Genomic DNA, 16,452 nt, shown 5'->3' with positions numbered 1-16,452 from the left:
TCAAAAAAGGGTTAGGTCATAAAATTACTTAAAGCTAACCTTAGTAAATACAAATGTTCTGATTATTAAAGAAAAACAACCTTTACAATAATTTCCAAAAATACAAAGTATATATACAGATGAAAGATTTTACAAAACCAGCCACACATTTTGGTTCATTTGGTCTATATGGAAGGTTAAAATGGACAAAATACACATATCATGAAATAAATGCACTACATGATATAAGTAAATTGTATAGAGACCCTTACGACTACAGACATTTTCATAACTTGCTGCTATTTATTTACCCTTAATTTCTGGTCAGAATATGTTCAGTGGGTAAAACATCCATGAGTAGCTTCAGGTGTGTTTTCGCTGTTTAAATGAAACTCAGGTACTAGTCTTACACTGCAAAAAAAAGATCTAAATCTGATCTAAAAACAAATATTTCTTAAAATTAGTGAAATTGCACAGATAGACAACTCCAGAAGGTAAAACAGACAACAAGACTTTCTACTTTTTGGATCTGAATTATCCACCTATGTAGGTAAATAAGATGATCTGTAGATATAAATAAACTGAATTGAATTGAATAGATGCAATTAGTATTTTTTTAAATATTCAATATTTTACACTTGAAATAAGAGAGATGTTTTGTCTTAATCTAAATGTAAATCATTGTATTCCACTGGAAAACAGTCTTACTTGAAAGGGAAAAAACACCCATTTCAAGAAAGATTGCCTTAGTTATGTTATATTGTACCCCTTTGTAGGGTTTTCTTTTTTATGCAGGTTTCAGGTACAGAGTTTGCAATTCAATTTTCAGTCCTGGATTGATGGAAGGAATGAATTTCTAGTCCTCAATATGCCTTAGTTAGTATGTACTGATTTAAATAAAGGAATTTACTCATATTTTACTGTAAGGAAATACATTTTCATGACTCCATTTGAACTAAAGTACATACAGGAACTCATAGTTATCATGGTTTATTCAGACGTTGTAAATCTGTCATATTTCTAAAGACTCAGGTGGGACATAGATCGGAACCTGTGTTAACAAAACATGCTGAATTCTGAAAGTAGTCTCACAATAGATTGAGTTGGCCTTAGTGTGATTATTTAGTGAAGTATTTTATTAAAACACTTTGGTAAACAAAAATAAACTGATGTTCAAAGGTTTATGTAAATATATAACATACATTTTGTTTACAGGTAGGTGGTGCAAAATGAATCATGCGTCAACTTGTTTAATTACCCCATTTTAATTCAAACAAGGCTGTAAAACAGGAGTCTACATTTCCAGTTGGTATAAAGGGCAGCTTATTTAACCAGACTAGCTTCAAAACTAAATCTATTGCACAGAAACTGTACTTCTTTACTTTGGTAATACTAAAATACTGAAACATAATGAGGATTTTTTTTTTGGTTCTTAAACTTCTTCATCTGAACAGGAGATTGTGTAAATATTCTTTATTCGAAGTAAATACAGGTTTTAAGACATTCGAAACAGTTAAAATACAGCAGAGTCGTGACTGAAACCTAACCAGTTCATATTCCTGTCACCCTCTGAGCGAGTCCTGCAGCCTGATGTAAAGCAGGTTGTGAATAAAGTCGTCTTCCTGCTCCACAGCTGCCACACAAACATCCGGTGAACAAAGCAGATCTTGTCCTTTAACTGCTCATATTAGAACAAACTCGTCCATGCTGTTGTTTTCTTCATCATTCAGTTCATTGTCTCTCTGGATGTAAGCGAGATTGTGTGTGTGCGGGATCATTTCCTCTTCCATATCCCGCTGTTTCTCCTCAGAGAATATGAACATGGGGTAAGTCTCTGCAGATGTGGAGACGGCCTGTGAAGAAAAGGAAAGTTCCTGAACAGATCGATCGGTGCTCAATCAGTTTAAGAGAAATGTTAGCTCTGAGAAAATAGCAAGACGATCTGAACGTCATACCTCATTGACAGCTGCGCACATGCACTCAAACTCACTTTGGCCCTTAGCATAAAACCCTATGGTGCAGCTGGGGTCCATGCGAGAAAAGGACATTTTCCTGGGATTTTTACAGTGAAATGACTGCAAAAAAGGAAGAGAGATAAGTTATCATGAAAAAGGGTTAGCATTAAAGAGGCAGTATGTAATCATTACAGGGATTTACTGACATAGATGCAATAGATTAGATGCATTTTTTTTTATTTCATTACACTGTCACAAGTACAGAGCCACAGAATGAACTCTCTAAATTTAACCCATCCCTTTGGCGAGCAGTGAGCTGCGGCACCAAGGAGCAGTGTGGGGTTAGGATTCTTGCTCACAGACCCAGAGTGTCAGTCAGTGGGAGTGGGGCTCGAAATCAGAACCTCTGGATTTCAAGCGCAACGCCCTAACCACTAGGCTACACTCCCCTACAAAAGGAAGTATTCTCCCTGTTGACCAAGAATATATGTTATTTATTAATTAAGAACTGAAAGTCTCAATTTTTATGTTTGCCTCTCCTTAGAAACTGCTATTTATAATTGCATAGGAGTGGGTTCGCATCGGTGGAGGCAGACATATTCTGCTCTATGGAAGTGCAGAGGTGACAAACTAGTGGCTTTAGAGATCGCCATTAAGCTCAAACGGGAATGTGGAAAGTTATAGACCTATATACAATCCTGCAAGGACTGATAAAATATTATTTTAAAATATATCTATGTAAACTAGACTTCCACCAGCCGCGCAACCACCTGATTATAATGAAGATGACCGATTTATTCTGAGCGGACTTGCATCTTTCTTCTGTCCATGTTTGTTTTGGTCAAAGTGCCCAAAACGAGGGGCAAATCACTCGGATAAAAGAGGTAAGGTGAGACGGAGCTCCTTAGCTCAGACAGAAGCAGCAGGGAATCAGTGTGAGAGCAGCAGGAGAGAGAACTCCATAACTGGGATAAGTCGGCCAGCTATGCTGCTGTTTCATGTGGCTGCAGTCTGAGCGTTACCGTTACACATTGTAGCTTTAACACTGATGTGCAAAATGGTTCGTGCTCCTTGAACTTTTGCCACTTCCTCTGGTTAGATTCAAGAACGTTGTGTTTATTTCAGACTGAAACAAAGTAGCCAGAGAATGATTGTGAAGTGAAAGAAAAGCAGCACATGGCTTTCAAAAGTATTTCTGAATAAAAGGAAGAAAATATATATGTGGATTTTGGTGAGCAACAATTCAGTGGAAGTAAAGCTTAAAGTCCCCTTTGGGTGTTTGCCTCACAGCTTTAGAGATATTTTATGGTAATTTTCCCCCATTCTTTGCAAAACAGTTTGAGTTTGATCAAAATAGAGAAAATTTGTAGTGTCTGAAAATCTTTTTTTTAATCCTACCACAGGTACTTATTAAAATCAGGCCTGAACTGTGATTGAACCATTATAACACTGGTTTGATTTGCTTTTGAACTTCATTTTCTCCAAGTATTCTGCCATAAACATATTTAAATTCAATTCCATCTGCCTCCCCATTTACCTCAAATAGTTCCATGTCCCTTTTGAAGAAAAAAAAAAAAGCCCACAGCATGATGCTTCCACCCCCGTGTTACATTGCAGTTAGTTAAAAGGGACAAAAATAAATAAATGTTTCATGAAATGCACAAATTTAAATCAAATAAATACATGTACCATTAAATATCCCTTAAAAAAATTACTTTTTTGAATGAATAACAAAATAATTAGATATGAAACGAAATATACATTTTATTGAATGTTCGATTAAATATTTATGTACCATTATCTATTTAATATTCTATCTATTTAACATTAAAAATATAAAATCCACCATTAAATCAAGAAATTCAATTAATTAAATTCATTAAATAATTGAATATATCTTTTGAATTATGACATTTAATAATAATATTAATAGTAATTTCGTTCCAAATAAAGTCATTTACATGACAGTTGAAATTTTTTAAAGATGAGTCTGCTGCAGAGATCCCATGAAATAAAAAAAATGTTTAAGTGCATGACTATTTAAGATAAAAATAATTTCATGATGTGATTTGAAATTAATACTTCATTATCTAATGGCACATTTAATTATTTACTATTATACCATAATTTAATGGTTCATTCAATAGTATAGTGATGTATTAAATAAATAATGAATGGTACATTTAATTATATAATGGGACATTTAATGGTGGATTTATTGCTGAAGTTTACATTTCCTTATTTCATGGTAAATGTATGCATTTCATATTTCTATTTATTTATTAAAGGATACACATGGCTTGTTTTTCAAACTGTTACACAAATGAATTGTTAAGGCTTTCATTTTTGCTGCTCTTTCATAAAAGTCTTTTTTTTGAGCTGTAGACTTTTGCACATTTACACAATTCCTTCTGTTGGTCTATCACATTCATCTAAAAAAGCAGTTAAATGGGGCTTTTGGGGAGATAAATTGTGAAAAAAGTTCAAACTATGTGAATAATTTAGCTCAACCAGACTGCTGTAATTCCACTGAAACAGAGGAAGCGAGCTTTAAAGCTTAATCTATAAACCTGACCTATTCTAACCACTAATCTCTTTCTATCTCTGAACCTCAGAAAATCAAATGTAACAGTAAAACATTGAAAAAAAAACAAAAAAAAACGTGGCACTGATTTTTGTCATACCGATGTCAGTTATAATTTGTTTTTACTATATTTTAATACGTTATTAACTCAGGAGGTCTTACAGGAAGATGTGACAGAGAAAAAAGGAAAGGAAGTAAAATGCTACCTCTAGAGCAAAGTTGTCCTTTCTTATGTTCACAGTCGGCTGACAGTAGTGAGGGTCTAAGTACAGCAGCTGGTCATCTTGATCAGAGCAGCGATGGAGGGAGAAGGAGAAAAAATGAAGTGTTTTTTTTTTTTGTGGTAAAATCTACCAGAAAAATGAGCCATAATGTCACCTAGCATACCCTGGAAGCCGACGAAGAACAGAGAGTGCTTTGGTTTGCCACCAATGATCCCAATGCAGCACTGCAGCATCAACAGTTTCTTTAGAAAGTAAAACACAAAAAAAAAAACACACAAAAAATAAACACGTTGAAGATAACTGAAGACATCATGAGGCTCTTCAGGCTTTTTATAGATGATATCAGTTTTCTAAAAGGCCTGGATCTCAAAACCTTGTTTTTTTCAAAGCACTAAAAACTGAAGAATAAAATGTGTCAGGGCGGAGAAGGAAATATTTACATGATTGTCGCAGTGAATGCACTAATGCACATCTCTTTTTCCCTTTTCCTATTCAACTCAGCAAAAGCTAATTTAAGAACTTGAATTGTTCAAGTTTCCAGAGCTCCCCTGTTTCAACCTGTTACCCAAGCAGAGCTTATCAATTCGAAATTTTATGATTCTGAGCTCAAGTCAAAATATTGGTGCATCATGTTTTATCAACAACAACAATATTTCAAACATTTCAATACTTTGACACAGGAGATGTAGGAGGGATTGAGCTCTTGTCCTCCAAGTCGTACAGGAACCAGGACGATGACGGATTTCCAGCAGTGAGGGAGGGGCCGTTCACACAGCCCCCTTACATCCTGGAGGTATACTAAAAAAATGAAAGAAAAACATATATTCATACTACAGCATGCTGCATTCAAAGGGGTTACTCAGTGACCAGCCATGGTTACCATCAGCAATAAGCCAACCAATTGACCAGAGGTGGAAATCTGAAAAATATCCATTGATCCGACTAAAAGGCATCATATCTAGAAAATCACCTAATTTTTGCAATGTAATAGTATCAACCAATCACGCATTTGATTCACTGTTGAAAAAGGACATCACAATCAAGCGTTTCCACACTTATCTTAATCCTAATGGATGCTGACAGGTGCAAATTCACAGCAAAAAAAAGGGAAGAAGCAACAAAAATGTGGGATGCACACTCCAAAACACACGTACAAAAAGCAGGTACGACAGAAAAATGGTGGAAACAATACAGGAAACTTATCTGGGAGAAAGAAGCATCACATAACAATGATGAACAGTGGCTAAAACAACCAAGACCTGAATATACAAACCTCCCTGAACAAGGTTCTCTGGGCATCACAATGTCAGACCTCCAGCAAAGACTCTCGGGTATGAAGAACTGGACAGGGCCAGGGCCAGACATGATCCACAACTCCTGACTGAACAAACTGACTTCTCTCCATAAATGCCTAGCTACACAAATGACCTGGATGTTGAAGAGCAAAACACACCCTGAAAGGGCCGAACAGTCCTGATAGTATAAGATCCCGAGAAGGGCACAGTCCGAGGCAACTATCAGCCAATAAGCTGTCCTTCTGACACATGGAAGCCCCTGTCAGGCATCATAGAAGCAAAGATAAACAGGCACATGGATCAAGACATGACAGAGGAACAGAAAGGCACTGGTAAAAACACAAGAGGAGCCAAACACCAACTACTGGTTGACAGAACAGTTGCCCGAGACTCTAAAATCAGACAAACAAACCTGTGCACAGCCTGGGTTGATTACAAGAAAGCCTACGACTCAATGCCACACACGGGATTCTGGAATGCCTGAAGCTGTACGAGATCAACAGCCCTCTATTGCCCCTTTTCCACCTGAAGAACCATTGTTCTTGAACTGGGTCGGGGCCTGTGCCGTGGAATCTCGATGCTTGGTAACGTGCCAATGCCTGTTTGACCAGAAACGGAACAGAGTCCTTTGTCATCAGTGTTGGATATCCATCGCACACTCCATGGGGCTGTGGAAAACCAAACTTGAGGCCAACTCCAAGGCCCTTGCAAAAATCTCCATCAAATGCATTGTTCCCCCCTGCATAGGCCTGAACTCCCTCAGCCAAATAATCAAATGGGGACCTGAATAAAGAAATGGGGCCACTATCAGCAACCTCCTGATCATGAATGACAACAAGCTGTATGCTAAGAGTGACAAGACATTGACTTGGACATAACCAGGATCTACAGTAGGGACATTGGAATGTCATTCGAGCTAGAGAAATGTGGCCAGATGGTGAGAAGAACAGGGAAAGTAATCCACACAGAGGGGATCACACTCCATAAGGGAGAATAGCAGATGAAGAAAAGAGCTACAAGTACCTTGGAATGCAAGGAAAACAGCCAAATACCTCCAATGGGTAAGGCAAGTTCTGAGAAGTCAGGTGAATGGTAAGAACAAGGTCCAGGCCATCAACAGCTATGCCTTGCCAGTAATCAGATACCCTGCTGGGATAATAAGTTGGCTTAAGGAGGAAATTCAGGCCACTGATGTTTCTCACCATGCATGGTGGATTTCACCCCAAATCCAGCATCCACAGACTACACACTAAGCTAAAGGAAGGAGGCAGAGGCCTGGTGAGCATTAAAGCCACCATTGAAGAAGAAACATCCTAGGTCCAAGAATATATCAGGAAGATGGCCCAAAGGGATGAAGCGCTCAGTGAATGTCTCATACACTGGAAGCTGGAAATGAAGGAACTAGAGGTACCATAATGGGGAGGAAAAGCCCGTGCAAAAGATCTACCACTGACAGAAAGCTGAAGTGGTTAATATGACAAAATCCTATCAATCTAAAGAGGGCTGGGCTAAAGGAAAGTACAGAAGCACTGATCATAGCAGCACAGGAGCAGGCCTCAAGCATTAGAGCAATAGAGGCCCAGTTGTACCACACCAGGCAAGATCCCAGGTACAGGCTATGTAAAGAGGCCCCAGACACAATCCACCAACTCACAGTAGGGTGTATGATACCAACAGGAAAGGAATACACTGAATGTAATAACCAAGTGTCTGTTATTGTGAATTGAAACATCTGTGCAGAAAACAAATCGGAGATCCCCAGGTCACAATGGGAGCCACCTCCCAAAATCCTGTGGGACTTCCAGATACAAACAGACAAAATGGGTGCGGTCAACCAACCGGACATTGTGGCTTAATTACCTGATGGTTTCATGCCATCTCAATCAATAAACCTCTTTTTTGTTTAAATTTGTCAGAAAAAGAAAAAAGGAAGACACTTACCAGTACAGTCTTGTGCCACATAAACAACCAGATTGGGGAGGTCCACTGATGCCGCTACAGCTTTCCTGTAACAGGATCAAACTCATTGTTACAATTTGACAAATCTTTAGATTCTATAAATTGTCAGTAATTCACAGCTCACTTCAGGATGTGTGCCACAATGGATGGACCATACCAGTCGCCGGCTTTCTTCCCTGAGCTTTTACCCAACTCTACCAGCTTGTGAATGCCAAACGGGGCTGCAGGGTTGTCTGCGAACCAGGACACCACCCTTCTGTGGGTGGCCTCCATGGGTCTGTCCAGGAGGGAACCAACGCTCAGCTTCCTCCCCCTCTTATTTCCTCCCCCTTCTTCTGCCATCCACCCACCCTCTGCACCGTCAGCGGGGTGAAGCAGGTCCAAGTCGTCTTTGACGGCACAGTATCTCACTGACCAAGTCCAACCTCCACAGAGATGAAAGAGATGAAGACATCAATCAGTTTCAGTTGGCGGGAAAAGTCTTTTGCCAGTTTTATAATCTTTAAAGCTTCAGTTTTTGTAGTGAAGATTTCATTGCAAATCAATCAGAAACCAGTTAATTTATTTCATAGAGCCAAACTAGCTGGCACAGATTACATCATATAATGCCATTATAGTCACATCATGATCTCAATCTAATCACAGCTATAAAATAAACTAAGTCCTCTCATGAGATTAGTAATAGTCCCCTCCAAAAGAAAAGCCTTACCTCCAGAAACATATACTACAGCAGAGTTTTATACATTATAATGATTTAAGTTAAGTAATCCCCTTTCTATACATCAACCAACTTAACATGTCCAAACTTATTAGTGCTTGGATATATAAAAACATATATACTTTGAAAACCTACTTCTACAAAAGTGTAAACATCCAATGAAAATGTATGATAGCACAATTCCTTCCACTAAATATGGTTAAAAACTAAATGTGGGCATACAATATACAAGGCTTACAATATTGCCTGTGAGAGTGCTACATTTTCTTTAAACCTGACTGAACTAAGACTGTTCAGCTCTGCATAAAGTATTGCTTAACAATTACTATTCAGTGTGCAGCAGATAGTAACATTTGTCACTGAGGCTTCTGTTTCTCATTCAGTTAGTGACATAAATAATCCATGTTCCTGGTAACCCCCTCCTAACTGCCAGTTCTATTCTGATTTATTATTCTTATTCTCATTTATTAGGGGGACCGTGAAAGCACCTCTGTCGTAGCTTTTGTGTCCATTCAGATTTGAGGTACTCGGATTGAGCCAATATGCTTGAATATCGTAAAGCAGGGGTCTTAAGCGTTTCAAGGCCAAGGACCCCCAAACTGATGGCGAGATGGAGCGGGGACCGCCTAATTATATATATTTTATATGAAATTGTGTTATATCAAACTGGTCCTACAGTCATTCTATTACAGATGGTGTCATGTAACGAAAGTTGCATGACTCCATCCAATATTTTAATAATCCTGGGTTTATTGAAGTATTTATAATTTTGATTCGGATTCCTCGTTGATAGGATAGGTGTTGTGAATGAAATGGTGCCCAGCAATGTGTGCATTGATGACTGAAAGACATCTTTTGCCTCTTTTTATCGGTTTACTACAGTTTGTTGAACTCATGTGTATTTAAAGACATTTCAATCAGTAGAATAAATTGTGGGGGGAATCTAAAAGAAAAAGTCTAATCAACCAAAACTTTCGTGACCCCCATGCAGTACCTCTGTGGACCCCCTAGGGGTCACGGACCCCCTGTTAAAGACCTCCGCCCTAGTGGACAACTCTGTGATACCGCTTGTGCGTCAGATTTATGGGTGTACAAGAAACAGGGAGTAAAATGGTTTCCAGTTGGGATTTTAGTATGCATATAATAATGCAATAAAATTAGTTCATTATTTTTTATTAAATATTGTGTTAAAGTCCTGGCGCTAAAAAAAACAACAAAAAATATCAGATCATAAATTATAGAAATAATAGAAAATCAGCGTCTGACTCAGCAACAGTTTAATCTAATCAACTCATTGAAAGGATATTTTCATGTTTGCGTTGTCACCTGGTGGCATCAGGTGTATCAGCAGGCCTTGAGCCAGCAGCATCTGGCCTGTACGCAGAACACACCCCCAACCGCTATCAGTGGTCAGAGAGGAGCCGGGCAGCTGGGGGAAGCCCCGTCTGTATGTCAGCCACAGGAAGGATGCAAAGGTGCGACGGAAACGCTCTTTGTCCCCTGAAAGGGTTAAGAAAACGAATTCAGATCTCTAGAAATATTATCCTACGGTCAATCTTTGTCGAAATCTCACCATCATCTTTGAGATTGTAGGTCTTCCCCAGCATGATAAGAGGGGAGCTCTTGTTGAATTTGGATTTCTGCTTCAAGGGCCAGCCTGATCAATTAGAGAGAGGGGTTACACAAGAAGGGAAAACACAAACCAAAACAACAAATCACAAATATGTGCAGGGAACAGCAGGACCGACCGTATTTCATGCTGTTCCATGCTGAGACCAGGCGGGATTTGAATTTGCCTTTTTCCTCTGCCCCCTGATCCTTGCTGCACACCTCTTGCCTTAGCGCACCAGCTGACACAGAGGGGAGCAGATCCCAGTCACCCAATTGGTCGTCAGCAACAGACCTGCCATAAATGTAGGTGGAGGACGTGGTGGGGTCCATGACTAATGCAGATTATCATGGCTGCATGAGAAGAACTGCTCCATCTCTCCGCATCAGCCTAGCAGGGACAAAACAACAACAAAAAAAAACACTTGTTTTTGTAAGCATTTGACACAAGAAGCACTTCATAAGGAACTTTACAGTTTATTAAAAACACAAAACATCCTTCTTTATCTGTAACCGGCAATCTAATTTTAACCTTATTGTCTGAGATAATAAACAGAACGGCAGACATGTGACTGCGCCCTGTGACTAATGGAATGTCAGGTATGTCAATTTAACTGTAACTGCTGTGTCACTTTCTAGTCTGCATGAAGGGAATCACTTTGCATGCTCTCTACTGCATGAAGGAATGAACATGCAGAGGGTCGGTCAGCTGTGGTGCCGGATGCAGATTCGGATTAAATTTGGTTTTATGTTGATTTGAATTGCATTAATTGTACAAATTGTGGAAATAAACAATGCAGGCACTACTGAACTGTAAATACTTTATATTGAGCTGTATACCTCAGTCTGCTGATTTTCAACCTAAAGGTCAGGACTTTCAAAATGCTCATGAGATAAGTCCCTGCAAGGAGAAATCTTACAAAATCAAGGTTTTTTTTTCTAGTTTAGGAACAAAACTATTTACTATGTTCCTTTTTACTGACAATAGGGGTGTGGAAACAAATAGTTTTGGCAATATATCAAGATTTTTGGCTGCCTGATATAATATCGATATTTTAGTTCCTAATATCATTTTTTAAAGCAAAGTTTTTTTCACCTAAAAGTGAGGGAAAATGGGCTACCTTTGTACCCCCACTCTGGCAGATAATGCTGTGTGACGCAGCGCAATATCTGTAGCAGAGGCAGTCAGAGTGGAAGACGTGGACTGACTCAAACCCCAAGCAACATGGATACTAAAAGACAATTACAATTTCGGCTTTCTATCACCTGAAGAACATTTCCAGGATTAAAGGACTAATGTCTCAGCATGATCTGGAAAAACTAATCCATGCGTTTATTTTTAGTCGAATTGATTACTGCAACAGTGTTTTCACAGTTCTGCCTAAAAAGTGGATCAGACAGCTGCAGCTGATCCAGAACGCTGCTGCCCGTGTCCTCACTAAGACTAAGAAAGTAGAGCACATCAGCCCAGTTCTGACGTCCTTCCACTGGCTCCCTGTATCTCAGAGAATAGACTTTAAAATATTTCTGTTAGTCTATAAATCTCTGAATGGCTTAGCACCTAAATACATCACAGACTTGCTATCAGTGTATCAACCCTCCAGACCACTCAGGTCTTCTGGCTCCAGCCTGCTCTGCATACCTAGAACCAGAACTAAACATGGAGAAGCAGCATTTAGTTCCTATGCTCCACTTATCTGGAACAAACTTCCAGAAAACTGTAAAAGTGCGGAAAGCCTGAGTTCCTTTAAATCAAGACTAAAAACACATTTGTTTAGGATTGCCTTCGACTGTTCTAGTTAAACAGTTCAACTAAAACATCATTAGTTCAACCTTTTTTATTTTTCTTTAGTCCAACTGTTTTTAATATTCTTTTTTGTTTCTGCTTTTTTATTTTATTTTATTTATTTTTCCTACTTGCTTTGTGATTTCAATCATGTAAAGCACTTTGCATTGTCTTTGTACTGAATTGTGCTATACAAATAAATTTGCCTTGCCTAAAATAACTGAACGATCAATATCATCTGATGAACAGATACAGAGGATGCTTTTTTATCTATACATTTAATTTTGATAGCAGGAAAAATATCGTTACATATGGTGATATTGTGATGTGGTGATAATATTTTATCATGACCCAAGTATTGTGAAGAGTATCGTATTGTAAAACCCATGCCAATAATCAGCCCTAACTGGCAATATGCTTTTTTTGTGCCATTCATCAAATGCAATGCTAAAAACTCTCAGTAATATTGTTCTATACTATAGCATATCTGGTCTTTAATATGTTAAGTATTTTTAGGAGCTTCTGGTTCGGTTTGAACAAAATCTTATATATTGTTCAAAAGATGAAAGACAGACAATAGATATCTGTAATAGCAGTGGTGATACCAAAGAAAAGAACTGTCTCTTAACTCCCCCGAAAACAATAAAAGTACAAGCAGTCGATTTTTTATTTTTTTTGGAGCCTTAAAAAAAAAAAAAAAAAAGTTAGATCCTTGGTTTGTGTTAGTTTCAGTATAGATTGGGATTTCTTTCCCTGAACTGGTGCATTATGGTTAAAAGAAAAATCAGAAATTATCATTTAGAATGATTTCTTTTTATTTGATTTTGCATTTATGTTATTACTTAAAAAAATGTATATATATATATATATATATATATATATATATATATATATATATATATACATTCATACATACATACAATAAAACACAAAATAAAATTTAAAAATTATAGTTTTATATAAAATATTGTTCAAATGTTTATTATTATTTTTCGTAAACTTTAATTAGATAGTTTAAAGCCTGATCGAAACATAAAGGGGAAATGAAAGACAGATGTTTCAAAATTGAGAAAAGTTTTTTTTAAAAACGAGGTAAGCGCTAGAATAAAGAACATAAAAAGCTGATCAGATTCATGTTGTTTACACATCTAGGCCATCGCAGTTTAACCTAATGGGATACTATCAATAACTTTCAGCTATTTCCATTTAACTACAGTGTCAGTAAAATGCATTTACCTGCTGTTTAATCCCATTTCTCTTCCGTTAAACAGCGACAGTTTCTGAAGAAATTGGTGGAGTACCAGGCGGGGTTGTTTGGACGGTGCTTGACTCCAAACTCGGGACCCCCGAGTGGTGAAATGGCAAAGCGGAGCGGACTCTCTCCGCTGACTGGTTTCCACTCACTTCCTGTTTATGACGGTCACGTGTTCGCTGGTCTCTGATTGGTCAGCCTCAGGTCAGCGGGAGGGAGCCTCGCGCTGATGAGCCAATGTAACAAGAAAGGTTTGGAACCGCCGACTGCATGGTGACAGACACTATTACATTTATAAATTAATTAAAAACAACCGAACAAATAAATAAAATATCAAATGTATTTCATGTGTTACAAACTCTCCTCAAAGTCCCACAAGTTTTATTTGTGAACAATGAGATTTAATTGAGTGCAACATTTTTATTTGATAAGATTTGTTTGTGTAAAATATGCTTTATGTGTGTGTGCAACATCCTTTTTTTAAATGCAACGTTTTGGCAGAAAATTAACTCCATACAGAATTATCAGTGGACCAATAATCTCAGATCCCTGTTTCTAGTCTATTCTCTGCACTCCCATAACCAGAACCAAACATGGAGAAGCAGCTTTTAGTTTTCATGTTCCATTGATACTGTAAAAATGCTGAAACTCTCAGTTGCTTTAAATCGGAATATCAAAGGTATCTGTTTATAGTGGCCTTTGAATGTGCTATGTAAACATTATTTGTTTAAATTTGTAGTCCAACTCTTCTTTTGTTTTATTTCTATTTGACCAGTATTTTCCTTGTGTCTTTTTCTATCATGTACAGAACTTTGTATTGCCTTTGTACTAAAATGTGCTTTATAAATAAAAATGTTCTGCCTAATAAAACAATCAAATGTCTTCTGGATGTGGTGCTACTCTATTCTAGTTTACATCCAAGGATATGGAAATCAGTTATCTTTGAATTCATTTCAGATCAATCCAGTTATCAGTTCAAATTCAGATCCAGTTACAAACAGACCAGGGCTGAGAGAAGGCGCAACCCACAACCAGCCTGTCTGCTGTTTGTTACTTTAGCACGCAGCCCAAGCAATAAACAGAAATTTAACAAAATATATGCTATGCACAATAAGCAAATGAAAAGCACTAATTGAAAGCAGGTTTTGATAGCTTAGCTTAGGTCGGTGTATGATAGCAGTGGGTCATCTCATGTTAGCAGGAAGCCATTACAACAGATGCAAACAAGTGATGAGGCTGTAGTAATATTACTCCACATAGCATAGTATCCTCATCATTGTATATAGCTTATTCAGTCAACAGTTCTTACTGCATAAACTGTCCTAAATTAAGTGTAGGGTAGTTGTTATCCTTGATTTCTTTGCTATAGAAGACAAAAGCAGCAGCTTTCAATAGAAACTTTTTACAGTTTAGATTTCACAAAAGGGCACAGTGGGTAGCACTGCTGCCTTGCAGCAAGAAGGTTCTGGGATCGATTCCCAGCCCAGGGTCTTTCTGCATGGAGTTTGGATGTTCTCCCTGAGCATGCACAGGTTTTCTCCGGGTACTCCGGCTTCCTCCCACAGTCCAAAAACATGACTGTTATGTTAATTGGCTCTTCTTAATTCTCCTTGGGTGTGAGTGTGGTGTGTGTCTCTGTGGGGTCTCTGTGTTGCCCTGCGATGGACTGGCAACCTGTCCAGGGTGCACCCTGCCTCTTGCCCATTGACTGCTGCAGATAGGCACCAGCACCCCTTGCGACAAGCGTGTCAGATAATGGATGGATGGAATTCATGTAATAATATTATTGTTTATTTAAATATTTTGAATACGCAAACAGAGGGTTAGTGCTTAGGGGAAGCTTTTAAGGGTTTGGGATTCTACCAATGAGTCCACTTAATCAGCTGGTTTCCCTTAGATAAAACATTTTGGACCAATCTGACTATGTTACCTGTGTAAATGAACAGAACTGAATAAAACTTTTATAATTGCTGCGTTTCTCTGTGTGATCCAGGTTGAAATAGTCCAACTACAACATATAATAAAATATGTGACTTTAATGTGACAAAAGACATTTTTGTTACTGTAAATGAGTTTTGCACTCTAAGCTGTTTTGTCATAGTTTCCTCAACCATGATTCATGTGGATAAGATATTATAATTTATTTTACTTCCATATCTTTACAGTTTTAATTGTTGTGACCTAGACAAACTGAATTCAGTGGAAAAATCCTTTATTTTGTATATTTAAAATGTACATCTGTCCATATAATTGGACTGAATTGACAAGATACTTTAATAAAAAAATAAAACACCGAAATAACTTGAATCTGACAAAAGCAATAATTGAAAATTCTGTAAAAATGAACAAATAAAAGTCAGACAATGCTTTTAATCAACATAACCTAATAAATGGGTCTAGACAAAAATGATGGTACTCCCAACTTAATATCTTGTTGCTCGATGTTTGAGGCAATCAAACAATTCCTGTCAATGAGACTTCTACACCTTTCAGCAGACATTGTTGCCCATCCTTCATGAGCAAACTGCTCCAGTGTACTCAGGTTGGTAGGGGGCCTTTTCTAGACAGAATGTTTCAGCTTCTTCAAAGATGCTCAATAGGATTTAGCTCAAGGCCAGAGGTGTCAACTAACGAAGTACAAATACTTTGTTACTGTACTTAAGTACACTTTTTAGGTATTTATACTGTACTCCATTACTTATTTTTCTTCCATCTTCTGACTTCTACTCATTACATTTTTACACACGTATCTGTACTTTCTGTTCCGTACATTTTAAAACAAACGTTACTCAATACTCTTGGCTTTGGTTTAATGTTTATAAATATTTATTTCACGTCATGTGCGTCATCCAATGCAGATCATTGCCGCCATCCACTTCTAGTGAAAACTAGTGTAACTGGATGCGTCATATAACGCAAACACTCATTGGTTAGCTAAAGGGAATCATCAGAAGCAAGCAGCTGTTCTTCAAACTGCAAACCTGAATTGTCTACGCCATGCTACAATGTCGGATTCAGAAAAAGATGATGAAATGTCTGAAAGGTCATACACAGGCGAGAGAGTATTGGGAGATGGAGACGGAGACCAACAA

The 16,452-nt window shown here is 37.9% G+C and overlaps 1 protein-coding gene across 1 annotated transcript; it reads right to left on the bottom strand.

Moving 5' to 3' along the window:
• Positions 1-1,084: 1,084 nt before the first annotated feature.
• LOC107087654 (cysteine protease ATG4D-like) lies at positions 1,085-13,501 on the bottom strand. Its single transcript, XM_015379341.1, has 11 exons — positions 13,345-13,501; positions 10,463-10,713; positions 10,288-10,371; positions 10,041-10,214; positions 8,121-8,421; positions 7,979-8,043; positions 5,413-5,540; positions 4,906-4,984; positions 4,725-4,801; positions 1,935-2,054; positions 1,085-1,832 (listed from the first exon to the last, which is right to left on the bottom strand). The coding sequence occupies exons 2-11, from the start codon at positions 10,653-10,655 to the stop codon at positions 1,662-1,664; spliced, it is 1,392 nt and encodes a 463-aa protein (XP_015234827.1). The 5' UTR covers positions 10,656-10,713; positions 13,345-13,501; the 3' UTR covers positions 1,085-1,661.
• Positions 13,502-16,452: the final 2,951 nt, after the last annotated feature.

The sequence above is a fragment of the Cyprinodon variegatus genome, unplaced genomic scaffold (assembly GCF_000732505.1).
Source record: "Cyprinodon variegatus isolate N-32 unplaced genomic scaffold, C_variegatus-1.0 Scaffold190, whole genome shotgun sequence".
NCBI classification, from domain to species: domain Eukaryota; kingdom Metazoa; phylum Chordata; class Actinopteri; order Cyprinodontiformes; family Cyprinodontidae; genus Cyprinodon; species Cyprinodon variegatus.
Note: the sequence above shows the minus strand (reverse complement) of the source record. Positions and strands in the feature narration are given on the sequence as shown.